This window comes from Phalacrocorax carbo, chromosome 10, assembly GCF_963921805.1.
Source record: "Phalacrocorax carbo chromosome 10, bPhaCar2.1, whole genome shotgun sequence".
Taxonomy (NCBI): Eukaryota; Metazoa; Chordata; class Aves; order Suliformes; family Phalacrocoracidae; genus Phalacrocorax; species Phalacrocorax carbo.
The window spans coordinates 11,160,024-11,181,463 of NC_087522.1; the positions used below are offsets into that span (position 1 = coordinate 11,160,024).

General features: G+C 45.7%; 2 protein-coding genes across 4 annotated transcripts in view; one reads left to right on the top strand and one right to left on the bottom strand.

Moving 5' to 3' along the window:
* BMERB1 (bMERB domain containing 1) overlaps positions 1 to 19,662 on the bottom strand; it is a 74,419-nt gene extending 54,757 nt beyond the window's left edge. Inside the window, exons 1-4 of one of the 3 annotated variants that reach the window (XM_064461861.1) lie at positions 18,979 to 19,662; positions 16,604 to 16,674; positions 15,313 to 15,342; positions 10,909 to 15,145 (exon numbers count right to left, since the gene is read on the bottom strand). In XM_064461861.1, coding sequence (XP_064317931.1) covers positions 14,966 to 15,145; positions 15,313 to 15,342; positions 16,604 to 16,674; positions 18,979 to 19,294 — 597 coding nt within the window. In that variant the 5' untranslated portion in view covers positions 19,295 to 19,662 and the 3' untranslated portion in view covers positions 10,909 to 14,965. Of the gene's footprint in view, positions 1 to 10; positions 269 to 10,908; positions 15,146 to 15,312; positions 15,343 to 16,603; positions 16,675 to 18,978 lie in introns of those variants that run through there. The other 2 variants (XM_064461862.1, XM_064461859.1) reach the window with 2 other exon arrangements.
* A 1,261-nt stretch (positions 19,663 to 20,923) lies between these two features.
* PDXDC1 (pyridoxal dependent decarboxylase domain containing 1) overlaps positions 20,924 to 21,440 on the top strand; it is a 31,794-nt gene continuing 31,277 nt past the window's right edge. Inside the window, exon 1 of the mRNA XM_064461853.1 lies at positions 20,924 to 21,213. Coding sequence (XP_064317923.1) covers positions 20,938 to 21,213 — 276 coding nt within the window. The 5' untranslated portion in view covers positions 20,924 to 20,937. The remainder of the gene's footprint in view (positions 21,214 to 21,440) is intronic.

Below are 21,440 nucleotides of genomic sequence, written 5' to 3' on the forward strand. Positions count from 1 at the left end.
CCCCACTCACTTCTCCCCAGCGCCTCCGCCTTCCACTCCGTCTCCTCCACTGCTCCGTAGCACCTCATCGGTCTCTCGGCCTCCGCGCTGGCCGAGATGGACCTCCTCAGCTCCATGGCCGGGCCGGGCGGCGCGGGGCTCCGCACCTCACTCCATGCCAGCGGGGCTGCGGCCCGACCGCCGCGGAGACGACGCGGAGCTCTCCGCTCCTCCGCGCGGAAGGTGGGCCCGCCGGCGGGAGGGGGGAAGGGGCGCTGCGCACATGCTCAGTGCGGGGCTGGGGGGGGGGGGAAGCAGGGAAACAATGCGCGCCGTAACCCCCCGCGGGGGCCCCCACCCGGCACCTGCTGCACACACGCCCCGCCCGCCGGGCCTCCAGGGCGGGGCCGGGGGCGGGTCCCTCCCTCCCGCTTCGGCGGGCAGAGTGACCTCTACAGCGGTGCTGCCGAGCAGCCCGGAGCCCCTGGCTAGCTGGTTTTGCCTCTGCCCATCCCTGCTTCTTGCAGTGTGCTCTCCCATTGCATAGCCGAAGCTACTCGGGCACGCGAGAGTTAGTAAATACGCTCATTGCCAGAGCACAGGAGGACTGTCCTCCCTGTGACCAGTGCAGCACTGAGCACATCTTCAGGCCTGAGCAGCTAGGGAATAATGGTAAAATACACAGCCGCTTACGGCTTTTGCAGTCTAATGCACCTCGGGTTGCTGTGCACACAGCCTTTGACTTTCCCGAAAGTTGTGCACTGAATGGAAAAATACTCGTTCCAGCACCACGTTGCCAAAAGCCAGAGGACAGAACCCAAACAACTGATGGGATTTTCTGTTTCTCATAACCATATGTATTTTTCATAAGCATGTAGCTTTGCTGCTTATGCAGCCTGCTGGGATTAGAAGAAGGAAATGACTATGCAGAAAGCACAAGTGTGGTGATAATTATTGCTGTTATTATTAATTTTTCTTTTATTGTAGGGGAGGTTATATGGATAAAATCCCTGAACAGGATTTTACATTTGGAGATTACCTTTCCTAGTGAAATCCCATTGCACTTTACTGTGTGTGGTATAATTTGGTGGATGTGGAAGGTAACCTTGCCAGGAAAGATGAGAAGGCTGAGGTACTTCATGCTTTCTTTACCTCAGCCTTTAATAGTCAGACTGGTCATCCTCGGGGTTGTCAGGCCCCTGTGCTGGGAGATGGAGATAGTATGCAGAATGAAGTCCCAGTTGTTGAAGAGGTGGCAGTCACTGACCTGCTCCTTCACCTGGATGTTCACAAGTCCATGGGGCCAGATGAGATCCACCCAAGGATACTGAGGGAGCTGGCTGAGGAGCTGGCCAAGCCACTCTCCATCATTTATCAGCAGTCCTGGTCAACCAGGGAGGCCCCAGATGACTGGAAACTAGCGAATGCGACACCCCTCTACAAGAAGGGTCAGAAGGAGGATCCGGGGAACTACAGGCCTGTCAGCCTGACCTCGGTGCCGGGAAAGGTCATGGAGCAGATCATCTTGTGCCATTACACAGCATGTGTGGGACACCAGGGGATCGGGCTCAGCCAGCATGGGTTTATGAAAGGGAGGTCTTGCCTCACTAACCTGGTCTCCTTCTATGATAAGGTGACCCGCTTAGTGGATATGGGAAAGGTTGTGGACGTTGTCTACTTGGACTTTAGTAAGGCCTTTGACACTGTCTCCCACAGCATTCTCCTGGAGAAGCTGGCTGCTCACAGCTTAGACAAGTGCACTCTGCGCTGGGTTAAAAACTGGCTGGATGGCTGAGCCCAGAGAGCAGTGGTGAATGGAGTCAAATCCGGTTGGTGGCCAGTCACGAGCAGCGTTCCCCAGGGCTCAGTGTTGGGGCTGGTCCTGTTCAATATCTTCATTGATGATCTGGATGAGGAGATCAAGCGCACCCTCAGTAAATTTGCAGATGACACCAAGCTGGGTGGAAGTGTTGATTTGCTGGAGGGCAGGAAGGCCCTACAGAGGGACCTGGACAGGCTGGATCGTTGGGCCGGAGCCAACGGTATGAGATTCAACAAGGCCAAGTGCCGGGTCCTGCACTTTGGTCACAACAACCCCATGCAACGCTACAGGCTTGGGGAAGAGTGGCTGGAGAGCTGCCTGGTGGAGAAGGGCCTGGGGGCGTTGGTTGACAGCCAGCTGAACATGAGCCAGCAGTATGCTCAGGCAGCCAAGAAGGCCAATGGCATCCTGGCTTGTATCAGCAATAGTGTGGCCAGCAGGAGCAGGGAGGTGATCGTGCCCCTGTACTCAGCACTGGTGAGGCCATGCCTTGAGTACTGTGTTCAGTTTTGGGCCCCTCACTACAAGGACATTGAGGTGCTGGAGTGTGTCCAGAGAAGGGCGACAAAGTTGAAGGGTCTAGAGAACAAGTCTTATGAGGAGCCGATGAGGGAACTGGGGCTGATTGGTCTGGAGAAGAGGAGGCTGAGGGGAGACCCTATCACTCTCTACAACTACCTAAAAGGAGGTTGCAGCAAGGTGGGGGTTGGACTCTTCTCCCTAGTAACAAGTGATAGGACGAGAGGAAATGGCCTCAAGCTGCACCAGGGGAAGTTTAGGTTGGACATTAGAAAAACTTCTTCACCGAAAGGGTTGTCAAACATTGGAACAGGCTGTCCAGGGAGGTGGTTGAGTCTCCATCCCTGGAGGTATTTAAAAGAAGGGTAGACGTGGTTGAGGATATGGTTTAGTGGTGGACTTGGCAGTGATAGGTTAGTGGTTGGACTCAATGATCTTAAGGGTCTTTTCCAACCTTAACAATCCTATGATTCTATGACCATTTCTGACATAAAGACAATAAAGCAGGAGTTAGGCAGGTTGTCCAGCCCCCCACAACAAATCAAAGTTTTAGCACTCCTTGCCCAATTTATGAAGAGTCATGGAGTACTTGTAATGCTGAACATGTACCTTGTTTGTCACCTACCTTTTTCTACAAACCTTGCCATCAACACTTCAGAAGTACTACCTGTATATTCAGTGATGTACTTACTAATTGGACTGATGCACATTGCTGCCATACTCATGAACAACTTTGAGGGGTGCTTCACATTGGAGGAGAGAAAACCTCCATAATGGTTTTAAAATTGTAACACTGAAAATCTCTTATAATTTCTCTGCTTTTTCTGAGAATTGGAGTTAGCTAACAAATGAAAATGAGTGGGAAAATGTTTTAGAAGGTCTTCAGGGCGCTCTGATTTTTCTGTCAGCTGTTCTCCTCAGGGATTTGAGCACCTTACATGCTCTAAGAGCTCTTGTTGACTGTGCAATGCTCCATCCTCACTGGTTTTGGCCTTTAGAGATGGAGCCCAAACAGAGCTGTGAGTCAAGCAGGAAAGCTGGTGGCAGCACTCTGCACAGCTGATTTTGGGTGACAGTGCAGCTGCCTGCTGGGGTGGGCTGGACTGACTCACTTGTAGAAGTGAGGAACACAAGTGTGGGAGGAAAATAAGAGCCCATCTGGGATCTGGATGAAAGTTGGACTAAGGGAAACAGGCTGATTAGGGAGAAGGGCCAATTTTTGGTGGATCTGACGACTATTTAGCTTCAATCCACCCCTTCAAGTTTTTTAAATAATTATAATCCAAGTGCATTGTTTAGGAGATGGAGGAACGATCCTAAAAATGGTTGAATATTTAAACCTCTGCATTTGTTAGTATGGGAGAAAAACACCCACTAGTTAGAGACTTGGATGCACAGAGTTTACTTACATAAAGCAAAGAATGTATAAAGTGATGTATTGTAACTAGGAAGTTTTCACCTGCCCATTTTGAAAAAGTAACAAAATCCAGTAAGGGCCCAGTCCTGCAGACTGTTAAACATAAGAGCAGGTGTGAAGAAGCAGTCCTGCTGAGTTCATTTGCACAGAAGTTTTTGCAAGACTGGGATCTAAGTATTTACTAATTATTTTGCTAATGTTCTAAGATTAGCATTTTTGCTATTGCAACGTTGGAGCATTTTCACTGCTGCATTTCCAAGTGGAATTAAATTTCTCCCCTACTGATGATGCTCTTCAGTGCACCTCAGCAACATCTATGCATTCCTTCACTCACAAAGGCTGGTTTTCTTCCGCTGAAAGCACTGTTAAGGAAGAAAATATAAGAATTCAGGTCTCTTCTCACAGCTCAAAAAATAATGCCTGGTAGAAAAACAGAGGTGCACTTTGCTCTTGTAGTCATTTCCCTGACTGCTTTAGTTCCCATTTCTCAATTATGTCCTGCCATCAGGAGCTATAGCTGGTCAGCGGCAGTTGGCAAATCCACTCTTCTATCCATTGCTCTTTGGCCTCCATTAGACATCACTGATGCCCCATGAGAGACACAACGCTGTATATAACAATGGGCACACTTTACCCAGGCAAAATCCCTAATGGCAGTATGGCTTGTAAATCAGCTGGGGGAAAACGATCTTTGGTTTCCTGGAGCTTCTCAAGCATCTTAGATTTCTCAGCTTGAAGTTGTCAGAGTTCTCTTGTCTTTATGGGCACATCTAGTGTATCAAAAGGGTTTTCTAAAGCTGCTTTGTGGGTCTGGGGTGGGCTGCAGGGAAGGTAAAGTCAAGGTCATTGTTCTTTGTCAGACAGTACAGTCATTCTAACAAAAAAATAACAGAGTGTTAAAATTCTGTCCAGGTTTTTCATTGATCTATCATTATAATAAAAACGTGCAACTCAGCTGATGAAACAAAATGCAATTAAGTGGATTATGCACAGTTATTCCATTTCGCATGCACAAATACTCAGATCCGTATCTCGAAGGGACAGAAGGGGCACTGCGCTCATGTAAGTTGACTACTTGCACAGGCTGTGGGGCTCCTATGAATCTGTCCTATAACATTTTTTGAAACACCAGGTCTTGTTACTTTCTGTGTTGGAGGAGTTAACATAATTCCTTAATATTTTATGTCATGGTTAACCTTATTTCCTCTGAAAATGCCTCCCCATGAATCTTCACTTCTCAGCTCCTAGGGTTCTCTGTAGTTCCAGATCCTTAGAATTTCCCCAGTTACTCCCATACCCTCTGCAACCTCTGACCCTGCATCCCACAAGCCATCTCAGCAATGCGTTGGAAACCTGGTGCGGTGTCAGCCTCCACACGTTCACACTACAGTGCTACAGCCTCTGCCACCTCCAGATCTCACTTGCCAGGCGTATGCGTGGCACAAAAAAAGTCCTGGCACAGGTGAAAGGCTGTGATAGAGCATTAAAGGAAAATGTCTGCCTGTTGGCAAACCTGATAGTTGAACAGATCTGAGAAGGCACACACAGCTTCATGACCCTTCCTCCCCTGCATGATCCTATGCAGCAGAGTTGCTGTGGGATAAAGACAAAAGGGCCACCATTACACTAAAGAATCTACATGAGCCCTTAACACAATAGGATTGTTGTAGGGCACCATTCACATGAAATAATCCCGGCAATAATGGGTTTTATGTGTGCTTGAAATTCATCCAACTCATGATATTTTCAAGGACCCAACTTTGTCCGATGGTGTGAATAAAAATCAGAGTGTCATTACCTAGTACAGGGGCTGTCTAAGGCTGCTGCAGCGAGAATCCCTGCTACATACTGGTGTGCCACACGGCCAGGGTGAGCACTGTGGGTAAACGGACAAGGCTTTCCTCAGCACAGTGCTTACCAGTGAATGAGGATCTGTGCAGCTCTTGCTATGATGGCTTTACATAGTGGGGTAAAATGGTCCTGATGTGTTAGTGTCCCTAGCCTGTGTCATAACACAGTACAAACTCGTCTGAGTAAATGGGATCTTATTGTATCATGAAGTCCAGTTACCATAGAAAATCAGGACTGTGTCATTCTAAGTATATTTCTTACACATTTGTATTATCGCTCTCCCTAAAAGACCTGTATTAGGCCAGAGTAAATCTCATTTGCTTTTCAAAATGTCATAATTAAACATGATCTAATTAAAAAAAGGGGAATGGGGTAGCTAAAAATTACAGGAAGATCCTTGATACAGAAAATACTTTCTTGCTCTAAGGTTCCACCTTCAATTTCATGCTAGCATGAAATAGTTCTCAGAAGCCTGGGCTCTGCCATTCTGCACTCGAAAGAGGACCTGCTGTAGCACAACCTGAGCAGAATGAGGGCCTGGATTCATAAGCCAATGCATGTCATTATATTGTTCCCTTTTTTATGAATCCTAGATCATGTTTAGGTAGTGCCTTTTTTATACTTATTTCTTTATTTAGAATCACAGCCTTTCCATATATTAACCATTCATTTAAAAATATTTTTTAGGCTACAGTAACTTAATAAATAATTCACGATAGTTGCAGCGAAGTAACTGGGATCTTGGTCCTTTTCCACAGCTACCCTACATCTCTGTCAGGATAGAAAAGTGCATCTATAGCTTAAAAGCAGTGTGTATTGCAGGCAAGCAGGCATTCTAATGAGCTTGTTAAAAGGCAAATGAGGTCCCTCCAATTTAATGTCATGATACTGAGGTATGACACTGGTCCAAATATTTGAGTGTTCATAAGTATTTCTACCCAAACACCTATGAAACATCATCTTATTCTGATTTTTTAAATTATTTTAAATAATGTTTCCATGTAAAATATTGTATGAATGTAATGCTGGTTTCTATGTGTCATTAACTCTTTCATCAAACATGCACCCAGAAGAAATTTGACTATATATTCAAATTACTACTTCTCCAAAGCTGAATTTCTAGTAGAGCTATGGAAGCAAAAGATGAGCATTTAATGGGAAATTTTAGTGAATGGTGTGCCGCTAATTGTGTTTTAGATATGACGTGCTTCACAGTGTCTGGGTTGGACTATACAAAAGTACTTCATGTCCTAGAAACTGTTTTTCTAGGGAAATTTTCTATTTTTTAAACCTCTGCATATTGCTGCTTATGATTTGACTTGTGTGTAATAAATATTAACTGGCAGCACTGGAGCTACAGCATCTGACTGCCTATCTCTTATCCAAACTTCACTCTATCCTGTGAAGTTGGGTCTGATCTAGCAAATATTTAGATAACTCTAAGAAGGAGGAATACTTAATTGCTCTTCTATCTCAAATCAAGACAGAGCCTTGCAGGACCAAAACACAGTCTAGGGTGGACATAGCTTGTTAAACATTTGGCCAGTTTAAAATATGGCTCTGGTAAAACTGAGCTGATAAATCACGGGCCTATGCTCAACTATGCCAAGTTTTTAAGTGTCTGTGTTTGACAATCATGTCTGTACCTGTACTAAGCCTATTTGCAAACATTCCTGGGAGGTGAGTAATAGAGTCTACTAAAGCTGGCACAGTATTTTCCACTTATTTAATCTCAGCTGTTGTCAGTATAGAAGGTCAGAAAACACAGCACAAATTCAGGAGATGCAATAGCAGAAGAGACAGGGCATGTATGTCTGGTAGAGAGAATGGAAACAATCTGCACAGACCAATGGCTGTAGTTGTGACCATAGCACAGATTTCAGAAACACACTTCTCCAAACTCTTTTCCTTCCCATTTTATTTTTGTCTTAATAAACTCTTTCTATATTCAGTCTCCTTTTAAGGTACAAATTTTACAGAAAAAGCTGTTATAGCATCATTTGTCAGATATGTTACTAATACCACAGGTAGTGAAGTCGTCCATGTAAGACTCATATTTTTGGCATTTGGAGCCAACTCCAGTGCTATGACTGGACCGACTGTTGTGCAGGTGAGTCATTATTGTGCAGGTGGCTTTTGTATCAGTGACGGGTGGCCATAGCTACATAGAAAAACACATTTGAGTTCAGTAAATTTAGATGTTGAGATAAATGGGTCATTCTAGGAGACTTTGCAAACACAGCAGACAATAAGTACTATTTCAGTGTGTGTGTGGCCATGTCCATTTTAAAGTAATAAACATACTGTATAAAATCTGAAAACATAGCAGCATGCATCCCCAAGCACATCTCTCTTAGGGCCTGAGCTTTTCCTCATTTCACTTAGCCCAGAATGTACAGGTGACTTTGTGTCAGCCTCCATTTTACCTACACAGGTTTGAGCCTTACACAGAGAGCTCAAAACTGCTTACAAGCTGTGAGGCACACAAAAACACTGTGTCAGCATCTTGCTGATCCATGTTCCTATGCAGTGTACATGCGCCTCTACCTTTGCATCCTAACAGGCATGCCCACCACTTCCATGGAGCATTTCGCTACCTCCTTCACTGCAACTGGAAACTATAATGTCACAGCCCTGAATTATGAAACTGTTTCTTCATTAATTTAATCCCTCTCCAAATTTGGCCTTCAGTGATAGAGAACCTGCATTGCATTGTTTTTTCAACTTCTGCCCCAAAACAGTAAACAAAACACTATATATTGTTGTATTATATCAGATATAATTACTACACACACATAATAATTCATTACTGCATGACGACCATTCTGAGCTAGATGTTCAACAAATACAAAATCCTTCAGAGCCACAGGTGTACCACGGCAAATCAGCTGCAGCTAACAGTCTTGTTATATTTTGGATGTAAAAGTATGTGATGCATGAAATGGAAGTAGCTGAACACTCCTAGTAAATAAGTAAAGGTGTTTTTTACTTCCGAGAGAGATAAGAATACCACAGGGAACCAGGCTTTGAGAGGTACATTTCTCCAGGCCAGCACAGAGCAACAGAAAGCAAAAGACTAGACGTGGAAAAGAACAACTTATCAAAAAGCTTGTATTTTCTTTTCGAAATATTTGTGCAATGAGAGGAAGGCTGCTTTCCTGACAAATCAAGTAAGTAATATTCTTATGTACGCACACATGAAGTGCACATCTTACAGTGAGATACTTACTTAGATACTGATTCCAGGCAAGAATGTTGTAACTTAATTTACCCTGCCGCCAAATTACACCCTATAAAAGGACACACAATTCAGAATGAAACTGACACTTCCTCCACAGATAAAGGAACTCATGTGGTGTAGAACTTTGTGTGCATGATTTGTGAGTCCATATGGGCCAGACACTGTATTTATCACAGCCATCTGAGTGCTTATGCATTTTACTTTTGTTGTAACTGGATAAAGTACAGTAACAGAACTGGAAACAGCATATTCCCACTCTCCCCATATCTCTGGTGACTGAACTACCTACTAGGCTATATAGTCATCCTCCCTCTTGGTCTCTCTTTGATTTAACCTGTCTTGACAGTGTAAAATGGAGAAGGGTGACTGCATCAAGATCCTGTATTTAAGGTCTTCTCCTGGCAGAGGGGACAATTTGCATAGGTGTCCCACTTTACATCACTTAAAAAAGCCATGAGTGTGCACACAGACTCCAACCTGCTGTCCTTTTCCCCTGATTGTTTTAAAGCCCCATTTCACAACTGGCTTTCCCTGAACATAGCAAACAAAAACGCCCATGCTTCAGTTTCTGAGGTTCTCTCCTGTACCCGCTGGTACAGCAGAGCTGTCCTTAACAATGTCTTTTCCTAACATACTCCACACCTCATTAGGTTTTTCTGGTGCCGAGACGTCTCTCAGCACAAAAAACTGTTAATTGTTACTAGCGTTGCATAAAGGGGAATGATGCGTTTTACTATACTCTTTGCAATGAAGTCTGTTTTGCTATCTGGATTAAACTGCTAAAAAAAAGGAAGGCAGTGTTTGTAAGGGCGGATGATGTTGAAGAGCATTTGCAACACTCATACAGATATGTAATCTGCATTCTTTGTTCTTGATTAAAATGGATTGCAGGAACTTGGATCATTGTGGACTGGCAACTTAACGTGAATTCTCAGTGCAACTCTGAAATTAAGGGAGCACACAGTCTTTGGCTGCTTAAGCAGAGGAATATTAAGCAGAAGTAGAAAAAACATCTATGTGAGGTATATGTGAAACAGTCACTGGGATTAATCCTATTAATCCTTCAGTGTTACTGTCTATATTTCAAATTAGAAGTTGCACAGCAAAACCTGGTTCACAAAAGAATCTGAAGAATGATTTAGCAAGCTAACCGAGCTAAACCTACTGTAGTTTATCCAAGGACTAAAAAAAAAAACTTTTAACAGTTTACCACTAAATGCATACAGAATGCTCTTTAAATCTTGTCAGAAAGGGAATAACAGTCTCTTATTAGGATGTTAAGGCTAGATTGATTTAGATAGCTGGTAAAATTTCATAAAAATACATTAATAATTTCTTAAGATCCTCCATTATTTGCAGTCTTTGGATACCTTTCTAGACAATGGCATGAGACTCGACATCGCTGGTTTGATTCAGGAAAACCTCTTTGCTTTGCATTATGCAAGAATTCAGACTGATCCTTTTTTCTCCCCATTGGCCATGAAGTCTATGAAACAGAATTTTTCAACTTGAAACCTTTCCATAAAGCTTCCTCCTCATTCTAAATATACAAGAAGTTACAGCAGGGAATGGAGGTGGCGTCTCTTCCAGTTGTGGAATACATTACTCCCTTCAGCCTCAGAACTTCTGAAGAGTTTCCCTCCCAAGAATATCCAATGCAAACTCAACTGAGTGTAGGCCTTCAGCAAGGACCCCATTGCTTGCCTCTATTCTCTTTAAGTTTCTATCTTTTTCCTGTCTGAATTTCTCGGTTCCTTCTGCAAACATATTAATTATCTAAACAGATGATTATGTCAAAGTTTTACCTCTTTCTAATACATGGGAAATTAAGTCCAGCAGCTTCAGCATAAGGCTTTGAAGATGGGAGTTCTGTTCTGAACTTGTTCACAAGTGGCAGATGACTTGATATATGTAACTAACCTTTAAAGGGAATGAATAATCCCTGCTTATCTTTTACTCTGCTGCTGTGTTAAGGTCTATGACATCAAATTGAGCTTTTTGCTGCATGCTGTCCATGAAGATTCCATAAGAACTTTGTATAAGACCTGGCTTTGTTTATACACACACTAAAGACAGAGAGAGCCAAAGAACATCATTTAATGTTTATTAAGCCTTTGCAAAAACACAGACATTTTTCAGTCCACTTGGAATTCATTATTTTAGTCAAATTCAAGTATTTCTTGCACATCTCACTGGATTGCCACTAGCAGTAGAGGCAGCAGCACAAGCAGAAAGCATTGGCACTTACAGCAGAGACTCGGGCAGCTGAAGCTGCATAGATTTCAAAGGTTGTGCTATACAGAGAGCTTAACGTATCAGATACAGTAACGAACTACAGGCAGTTTCACCTTCACTGCAGTATGAAACTGGTTATTTTATGCTGTGTTACTGGATGGTTGTTTCTGGTGTGAAAAAGACAGAGGCCTTCTGGTGAATTTTCCAAGCCTAGAAGGATGTATTTCACATACCAGTAAGCACAGGAGGTACATTTGCATAAAAGATTTGCAGTAGAAAAATACATTTTGAAATTCTCATTTTATCAAGTTCAGACTCTACATCTCCACAACTATCCAGAATAACGTGAAGCTGGAACTATAACTGATATAAATGTCTTCTCATCCCATTTGCTCTTAGAGAGGACCCATGACACAAAAACGTTACCTGAATGCATGCCTAGTAGCTATTGGCAGTGTGTTCCCTCCTTCCTGAACACCTACATGATGTATAATTCTGTTCATCTTTCTGGTTATGGAAATCTGCATGTTCAGCTGGCAATAAGATCAGCGCAATTCCTTGAAATAGTCATAAAGCCCATACAACTGTTTTTGAAGGGGTGGTAGAGAGTCATTAGGACAAGTCTCGTCCATCTTTTTTTTTCTTTTTTTTTTTTTAAGGAATTACTGAATTACTGGAAGAAGCAAACAAAAGTTTATATATGCATCAAATAGGTTGTTTTTCTGTGAAATTAATCTTCTAAGGAAAAACAAGTCAAGAAATAATAAAGTCTTCAAAAACTAAGGGGTTAGGTTCTCACGCTAAATTGACAGAGGCAGAAAACCTTTAGAAGGTGCATTAATTTATGCACACTGAGAACCTGTCCCAACACAGCTTCCTTGGTTTGTATTATGTGGGTCTGAAATGTTCGAAAGACCAATCTTTGCTTGTAAATAAAAAAAAAGAACAAGTTTTTTTTAACTGTGAAAGAGGACTTGGGTTACTTAATTGTCAAGTACTCTCACACGAGAAGCAGAGGAACTGAATGGATAAAAGGATTATGCACAATCTAAAGTGTATTGAAATATAAGAGCTACAGGCTTCCATTACATGAAAGAACACTACTTCAAGTAATAGAAATATATAAGGAAACCCTGAAGCCCACAGCCAGAGAAACTTGAAGACAAAGCAGGATTTAGCTGAAATTCCCAAGCAAAAAGCTAGCAGCACAAAAGCATACAGCAATAAAGCACAGCTTGTAAAAGCTTTTAAGCTGTTTAAAATAAAAGATGGATCTTCCATTCATTAAATACCCCTGCTGAAGAAAAGCATCAGCATTATACAGATCATGAGAATAGTTTAAAATTCTTGATTCACCTGGGGATTAAGTTTTACCAACTACACCCATGCAGAAATATTTTTTGCACTGAGTTGCAGCAGAACATTGCATACTGCTTACAGCAAAACAACACCATTTCACTATTTCACTCTTCTTGTAACATCATTTTCCAGTTCCTTTCTCCAAGTGAATTCTATTAATCATTAAACATTTAAGGCATAAGCAAAAATAAAAATAAATAGCATCTGTAAAAAGGTCAAATACTTAATTAGCACACCTTGTCTGAAACTTTTAAGTCTCACAGAGTAGAACAGACTTTAAAACACTATTCTGAACCTAAAAATATAAACAGAAAAACTACTACTGAAATTGCTTCTTTATCCTGAGGACTTTATACACACAATAACAATTTAACAGCTGTAGCTAAAACGTCTATTCACTCATCTTTCATTTTTTAAATAGATATATAAAATGCAGTTAGTTCCTCTGTGGATTTCTACTCCTACTGGGATATTCAGAATCAGGGCCGCCCATTTCACACTGTGCGATTCACAGAGCAACACCCACCAAACTGCTCCCACAGGGACATGTAAGATAGACACCAACCAAGGGAATTCAATTCACCAAATATGAGTGCGTACAATGAAGCTATCTACCCAGCAGCCAGTCACCTGAGACACTGTTATCAATGGAAAGAAATAGACCCTTATAGTCCACAATTCACCACACCCTAAAACAGATGTCTAAAACTGCCTATGTTCCTCCACTGACTGTAAACAGAGCTTAAACTGATTAGCCAAGTTGCAGATGTCCATGCTACAGGTGTCAAAAGTCAATTAAAATGAATTCCACCTGAAGGTCATAGGCAGGTGTCCTCTTCCAGGTCTGCCTGTGCAGCTAAAGATGGAATTGCAGTGACTTTTCTATCCTGAGAGGGAAGGTACCTTCTCCACCTGTCTGCCAGCAAAACTGACTGTAGAAGTGGCCACTCCATCTACCCTCCTCCTGTCTGCATGGTCAAAGCCATATGGGTACCTTGCATCACTCTTGACCTCTGAGTTATGCTAAACAAGTTGATTTTACCTAGAATAGATTGGGCAGTGCTTGGATGATCACTTTCCCTGTCTGAACTAAGCAGCCTTGGGCTCCCACAGTGACAAACAATTGTAAGCAGTACAGCTGCTGGCCAAAGGAATGTATGTTTGTAGCCTCAGCAGGCTTTGGTTTACCATTTAGACAAAACTGAGGAATTCAGACATTCCTCAAAGTGGTTTATTATTATTGTAACAAAGAGGGCTGATTCTTCTCTTTACAATCATCATCAAGATAGGTTAAACCAGATATTGTTCCAAGCTTACAGCTTAGTAACTTCAAGGGATAAGATCCCATTCTAATAAACCAAGGGTTCCTTTACTGGTCTGATTTCAACATATTGCAACCACAGAGATTTGCACAGTTCCTGTTCTGAGATACATATGCACGTTCAAAAAATACCAACGTGCACACCCGCATCCAGACCTGATCCTCAGTTGACAAAGCAGGTCTATAATTAATTGTCACCTTTTCCTGTTCTCCTATGTGTAATTACCCAGTGTCTTTTATGAACAGGAATGTTTAAAAGCTATTTGAAGAAGAAATGGAAGTTCCCTATATATAGTCGGATTGTTTTGAGATAAATTCTGGCATTCACATTACCTCATTCCCATGCTCTTTTTCTTCAAAATCTTAATTATATCTTGAATATAATGAAATAGTAGAAAAGAGTGAAGGTGTCAAGACTCCTACGTACTCTTCAATACTTTAACCCTTGAGGGGCAAAGGAAGAAGTCACTGACAGATACAACAGCTCACTGCAGTGTTGTGTTAGGTTCCATCGTGCAGTAGCTGCTTATGACTGATGCTTCCCCCAAGTGTGAATATGCAGCATCCACCCCAAAGAACTCTGACCAAAGTTAGTTATCTTTATTCTCCCAGTTAAGATAAAAGATGTACAAATATATTTCAGATTTGTACATTCTGTGAAATAATTCATTTGCTCATATAGATTTTCATGTAGAATAAAGCAAGTTTGCCCCTGTGGAGAAGTAGTCCCTACAAACACAGCACTTTTGTTTTCTCTGAATAAAACAGATTCAATGCCACTTTTTAGATGAGAAATCCATTAAATTTCGTTCTGCAAAAGCAATCTTGCACTGATAACAACTGTTGAGTCTGACAACTGATGATTTAATGTTCTATTCCCCTTTTTCTAGCAATTACAAGTTGCTTGAAAATTAAATTACAGTTAATATTTCTCCCCAGTGAGGCGGTCTGACATGATGTGCAAATACTTACGCTGCCCTGTAAGTCAGTTGTTCCCAGAAGAGATGGGCTGGCAGCATCAAAATAATTAAATGCCAATATACAATTGGCCTCTTTTATGAAAACTAAACAGGCACAAAGACTAACTGTTCCACTGCTTACACTAACCAACGACTGTTGAGATGACTGTTTATTCTAAACACAGCCATGAGGCTGCAGTGCACTTTACTGACTTCCATAAACTCAGTTTAACAATTTAGAACGTGTTCAGAATTAAAGTTCTTATTTCTCTGATGATTCTTCATCTGCATTGACTTCCTCTCTTTGAAGCCACATAAATGCTGACTTTGCTGTGCCATCTCCACTCTGTTGGGAAAAGCAAATGAAGGTAGCCCAGACAAAACCACAGAGCCCAGTGTAAGCTGTTCGCAGATAAACAGGGACCAAAATGAAGTTTGACAGCTGTGTTGGAAGGAGAGAGAGCTCAGTTAGTGCTCCAGGCATTGTTAGGTCTTACACCTACACACCCGACAACTCCGCTGACTTCTCACTGGGTTAGATACACTACAAATGCATCAGACCAGGTTTTATGAGAAAGAAAGGCTCACTGAGTTACCCTAAAAACTCACCTGCACAAAAGGCCAGTACATCAGTCCCGTCTGAAATGAAAATGAATCATTTGTTATTCTTACAGACTTCAACCATAAAGATCGATTTTTTCTTACCACATGAAGCAAAGACTAAAACATATTTAAGTAAAATTAATAGAAGCTGTTCAATTGTAAATTAAGTTGCTTAACTTACAGGTTGCAATGTTAAACGTCTAACCACCTTCATCAGCCTCTATGCTAGGAGTTTCTCAAACACGTTATTCTAACTCATTTTAAATACAAAACTCTAAGCACAGTTAAGTCTTCATAATCACCTGACACCAGATACATAACCACAGATACCAGATGGGTGAACAAATGTTTAAATATGTGAACATTTGTTTCAGCCATGAATGAAAAATACCACTGAACACTATTTATTTCACACTTGCAATGCTCCTTCTAGTTACTCATATATGTAAGGCTTTTTTGCAAAAATCAATGGATAATTTACTCATAGAACACAAGGTCAATAGAAACCTTATGCTTTGATAGGATATAGTGGGCACTGTTTTTAGAACCATCCTCCATAGGAATAAAAATAAGCCTTTTCTATCCTACCTATATAGTTTCACACTGTGAAGAGAAATTCACATTGCATCACAGTTTCTCCTCCTGTTATATTTTTCCTGCTAATCTATCATTCTTCTTGCATCTGAGAAATCTTTAGAATTCTTCATTTGCTCAGCTCTGAGGTAGCACAGATAATTTTTTCCTGTGCATGCAGAAATGCAAACCAAAACGAGCTATTTATGCTAAAGTCATCTTAAAACAAGGGATTGTGCTTCTAAAAGTGAGAAGACTGTAACTGAAAAGTACAGGCTGAAAATTATTCCTAAAAAAGATGTCTCTATAACTAATGATTTTAACAGGTGTTCATGTAAGTGTTGTCAACAGCATGACTAACTAAACACTGCTGTGTGGGTACTTAAGACCCACACTTAAGATAGTAACGTACTTAAGATAGAACGTACTTAAGATAGTGCGTTCTTAACCAGTGTTGTATTGGAGGGCTCTCATTTAGAGTTGGGTGCAAGCGTTATGTATATAAATACTGATCATTTTTAAAATGGTATCATTTCACCCATCTGGCACCAGCACCTGCTCTAGACTGCCCTGGCTTCACACGACTGCTGGTACTTAAAGCTTCCTATACATAATCAAATAATGGAGTGAGACAAAGGCTGTTGGAGGAAGGAACATTTAAAATATTTTATCCAGTAATATTATTTTTTGCTTAGCTGGGAGATAAATGAATTGCTTGCCTCACCTTATATGTATTCCAAAATTTCTTTTTACAGTCTGAAAAGATGTCCTCTTTCCTCTGCAGGATACTCATACCTAGTGGCAAAATATTTACAACAATCAGAAAAAATGAAAAAATCAAATATTTGCTTTTTTCAATGATATCCCAAACTCTTCTCAAAATATATTACAATAGTTTTGAAAGAAAAGCTGATATCACAGAACCACAGAATAGTAGGGGTTGGAAGGGACCTCTGGAGATCATCTCGTCCAACCCCCCCGCTTGAGCAGGCACACCCAGAGCAGGAGCACAGGAACGCGTCCAGGCGGGGAGTGAATGACTCCAGGGAAGGGACTCCACAGCCTGTGCCACTGCTCTGGCACCCTCACAGGAAAGAACAAAAACACCATTCCAGAGATGCAGCAGCTTTTCAAAAATCACTCACCTTAACTGGAAGATGTTAAGCAAAGGCATGAGACAACATGCTTGAATGAATCAATCTAAAATCAAAAGCTACGCATTCACGCATAAGCAGAGGCCCAAAGTTGCTCAGTCCAACCCATGGATCCTTCTAGGTATTTGCATGCCATGAGGTTATCAGTATCTCTCAATAGATACATTATTTTGCTATTACATCATACTGCTAGCCAATTTAGGGAGTTTTACCATCCCTTTTGTGGTCCTTCAAATCCTTCTGGTCCTTGAGCAATTCTCTCCTTACATTCTGACGCACGCAGGCAGGTAGGTAGAATTTTAAGAGTAAGTATCTGCTGTCTGACTTCTTCCTTCACTTCATTTCTCTTCAATCACAAACTGAATGAAAGCTCTGTCAAAATGGACCTGGAGGTCCTGGTGGACAGGAAGCTCAACATGAGTGAACAGGGTGGTGCTGTGGCCAAGAAGGCCAACAGGATGCTGGGTTGCATCAAAAAGGGCATCACCAGCAGAGATAAAGTAGGCATTATCCCTCTCTACTCAGCGCTTGTCGGGCCACACCTGGAGTACTGGGTACAGTTCTGGTCCCCGCTATACAAAAAAGCTGTGGACAGGCTGGAAGGGGCCCAGAGAAAGGCCACCAAGATGATCAGAGGACTGGGAAGCTGCCATATGAGGATAGGCTGGGAGAGCTGGGTTTGTTCAGCCTTGAGAAAAGGAGGCTCAGAGGGGATCTCATCACCATGTACCAGTACTTAAGGGGTAGCTACAAAGAAGATGGAGACTCCCTTTCTACAAGGAGTCCCATGGAGAGGACAAGGGGGAATGGACACAAGTTGCTCTTTGGGAGATTCTGATTGGACATGAGAGGGAAATTTTTCACAGTGAGGACAGTCACCATTGGAATAATCTCCCCAGGGAAGTGGCTGACTCAGCCACGTTGGACACTTTCAAGAGTCGGCTGGACAGGGTGCTGGGCCATCTTGTTTAGACTGTGCTCTTCCCAGAAAGGTTGGACTAGGTGATCCCTGAGGTCCCTTCCAACCTGGGATTCTGTGATTCTTGATTTCCCTGTCAGGGTCATAAAATGCAGATCACCCAATACCAGGCAAAAAGAGTACCCCCCTTGCTCTGTTTCCACATGAAGTTTAAATTAAATGAGCACCTTGTTTTACACTAATCTCACCTGTTATTTTTCTTATTCCCTCATGTTTATTTCTGAAATAGATAGTAGTCTTCTCTAAAGCCTCTTCTAACTCTTTAGCTTTTGAGATTATATATTAGCAGTATGCTGTACTTCTATGTACTATCACAGCAGAAGATAGTACAGTTTATTTGCTGAATTATAGGATTTCCTGACATTTACAGTTAATTGTGTTTTGGAAACAAGAGAGCTGATGTTGAAAACTGAGCAGAGCAATTCAAGCAGACATGGATGGCACGATTTTTCTAAGGTGTGTTGAATTCCTTACAACTAATTAAAAGCTACGGGCCCCACCAAGCCCGAGGCAGGACTCCGCTTGGGCACAGCACCCCTCCCGTAAAGCCCCGCCGTGGGTGCAGCGCCCAGAGGCGCTCGGGGAGGGTCTCTACCGCTTGCAGGTTCCCGACCGCTTCCCCGGCCCCGAGCCCAGCCCCGCCGGCGGGTGCGGCGTTTGCCGAGGCCTTGTGGCGGCCTGTGGGGCCCGGCGGGGACCCACGGCACGCAGCGAGCCCGCTGCCCGAGCACCACGCAGCTCCGGGCCCGGAACACCGGCGTTCCGGGGGCTGCGGGAGCCAGCCAGCAGCGATCACAGCCCGGCAGGCCGGGAGGGCAGGGGGTACCCAACCACCCCATCGGGGTGAACAGCCCCGATTTCGGTGCGCGCTCTCTAAGAGCGCACCCAGCTTGCGAGGGCCGGGGTTCTCGGAGGGACGCCCCCGCCGCCCCGAGATGCCGGTGCCCGGGCGAAGGCGGCACTCACCCGTGTAGAAGGCGAGGACGGCGACGGGGGCGCCGAGGAGCTGGTCGCAGAGCACCTTGCCGAGGACGGCGGGCGGGCGGCGGCCGGGCAGCGCCCGCTCCAGCGCCCGCAGCCACACGTAGCTGAAGTTGCCGTGGAAGGCGAGGGCCACCAGCGCGACGCGGCGCGTCTGCGCCCAGTCGGGCGGCTGCCCCCGCCGCCGCCGCCGCCACAGCTGCTGGGCCGCGTCGCCCGCCGCGAAGAGCCCGCCGTAGAGCAGCACGTTGCAGAGCCAGGGGAAGCGGCGCACCCCGCCGCGCAGCAGCGCCCCGGCCATCGTCCGCCGCCTCTTCCGCCCGCCTCCTCCTCCTCCGCGGGCCCGCCCGCCACCGCCCCCGCCATCTCTGCGGTCCCCGCTCCCCCTCAGGGCTACCCCGCCCGGTGTGCCGCCGCCGGGCCTGCCCCTGCTAGCAAGGGCTGGCACCCCACGGCGTGCCCCGGACTCGGCCTCCCGCGGCCGCGCTGGGCACCCTGCTGCGGTTCGTGGGTCATTTTTCAAGTGATGACTATGTGTTCACTCGGAAGAAGTAGGTCACACTGTCTCCTGGGCTTTGGTCTAGGTGAAACGTGGAGGCTCTGTGCAGTATTGCTGCAAGAACTAAGAGACAAGTGAACACTAAGCACTGTTTGCTTATTATCTTTTAAATTATCTCCTTATTGCTTGCTTACGTGAGTAGGTTATGGGTTTTTCTTTTCAATTTTGCAGCCCGGTTTCTGTTACTACCTGCACGGGGCTGGCGCACACCGGCTGAGCAGCAGCAGCCCACGCGGTTCCTCCACTCTGCCCTCTGCTATTGAGACAATTTGAGGAGAACGCCAGAAGTGATGCGTGTGTATCCAAGGGACTCGCGTCTACAGCTCTGTACGCGCAGGACCGTTGCCACAAGGCTGAGCAGAAACCCGCGTCGTGAGCTCACAGCGACTGCTCCCGTCCTGCGAGGCAGCCCTCGGCCGCAGGAGGCAACCAGCGGCCCGGGAACGCCGGGGCTTCCCCCGGGCCGTGGCGACGGGCTCAGCCTTGCCTTAGGGAACCACCTGCAGGCCGGAGGTGGGAGTTCACCGCGTCCTAATAATAACTGGATGGAAGCGTCTGAAACCATCGTGAAACGCACCAGGAGTGACCATGAATAGGCGTGGATGGCTTGTAGGTTGAAATACATTTTAATAACAAGGTAGAGCGAGCTACCCAGTGCTTGGGAGACACGGTGCGTCAGGGCCCGTGGGCTGACCTCATCAGTTTGTCATCCGAGTGGAGACACGGCCGTACGAAAAACACAACATGGGCGATACCTGCAAGTTGTGCTAGCAACTAATATAAATGGCGTTAGAAGGAAGAGGAAGATGTACCGAAAAATAACTCCAGCTTGAAAGAGCAGAAATAAAGCTGTGGAAAGCAGAGCTTGGCGTTCCGAGGCCAGCCTGCCCGTCGGCAGCCCGCGAGCAGCACCTGCCGGGGCACCTCCCCGTGTCCTCCGCCGCGGGAGGCCCCACTCGTCCCGGCGGGGCAGCGCGGCCTGTTGCCCGGGACGGGTGTAGCGCGGGACTCCCCCCGCGTCTGGACGAAGCCCGTTCTGCGGGGCTGCGCAACGTCCCGCTACGGTACCCGTAGGTGGAGGAACGGTTTGGGTACTGCCGTAAGCAGCGCCTGGAGGCCAGGGTGAGGGCACGGGGGTGGCAGTCGGGAGATTTGCGAAGGCTGGAGCCGTACAGAGCTCCCCCCCAGGCGTACCGCCACGGGGACTCGAACCCAAGAGAAGCCGGCGGCGCCTCCGCGAAGCTCTGACACCCCTCCACGGCGGCGCTCAGCCGCCCCGTTAGCTGCGCATGCGCCGGTATCTGTCACCTCCCCGGCCGTTCTCCGGGACTGTTCCACCAGCTGGGGCGGGGTGTGTGTGTGTGTGCAGGAGGCGGCCGCGGGTCATGCGCGGAGGGAAGGGGGTGGGCTGCGCTCTCCCCAGTCCCTTCTGCGCCTTCTGCAGCGTGGCGGCCTCGGGCCCTCCCCGCCCGCCCGCCGCGGTGGTATCGGCCGCGGGGCGGGCCTGCCGCCGTTCCCTAGGTGAGCGCGTTCCCCGCCCCGCCCGCCGCCGCCTCGTCAGCGCTGCCAGCGTGGAGCCGGCCGGGGCCGAGGCGGAAGCGCCCGGCGGGGAGGCGGCGTGCAGCGGAGTGCTGCCGGCGATGGACGCCTCTCTGGAGAAGGTCTGCGGGGCGCAGCGGTGCTGGGCAGCCGGGGAGGGGGTGGCGGGCACCTGCGGGCGGAGGGGCGCCGAGGGGCGAGCGGGCCCCAGCGGTCGCGTCGCTGGCGGGGCGGGGCGGTGCGACCGCGCCCTGGAGCCGAGGGTAGGGGGCCGGGCCGGGCTCAGCGGCCGGGCCGGGGCTCGGTGCGACGCTTCCCGGCGCCTCGGCTGCAGCGGTGTCGTGGCTCC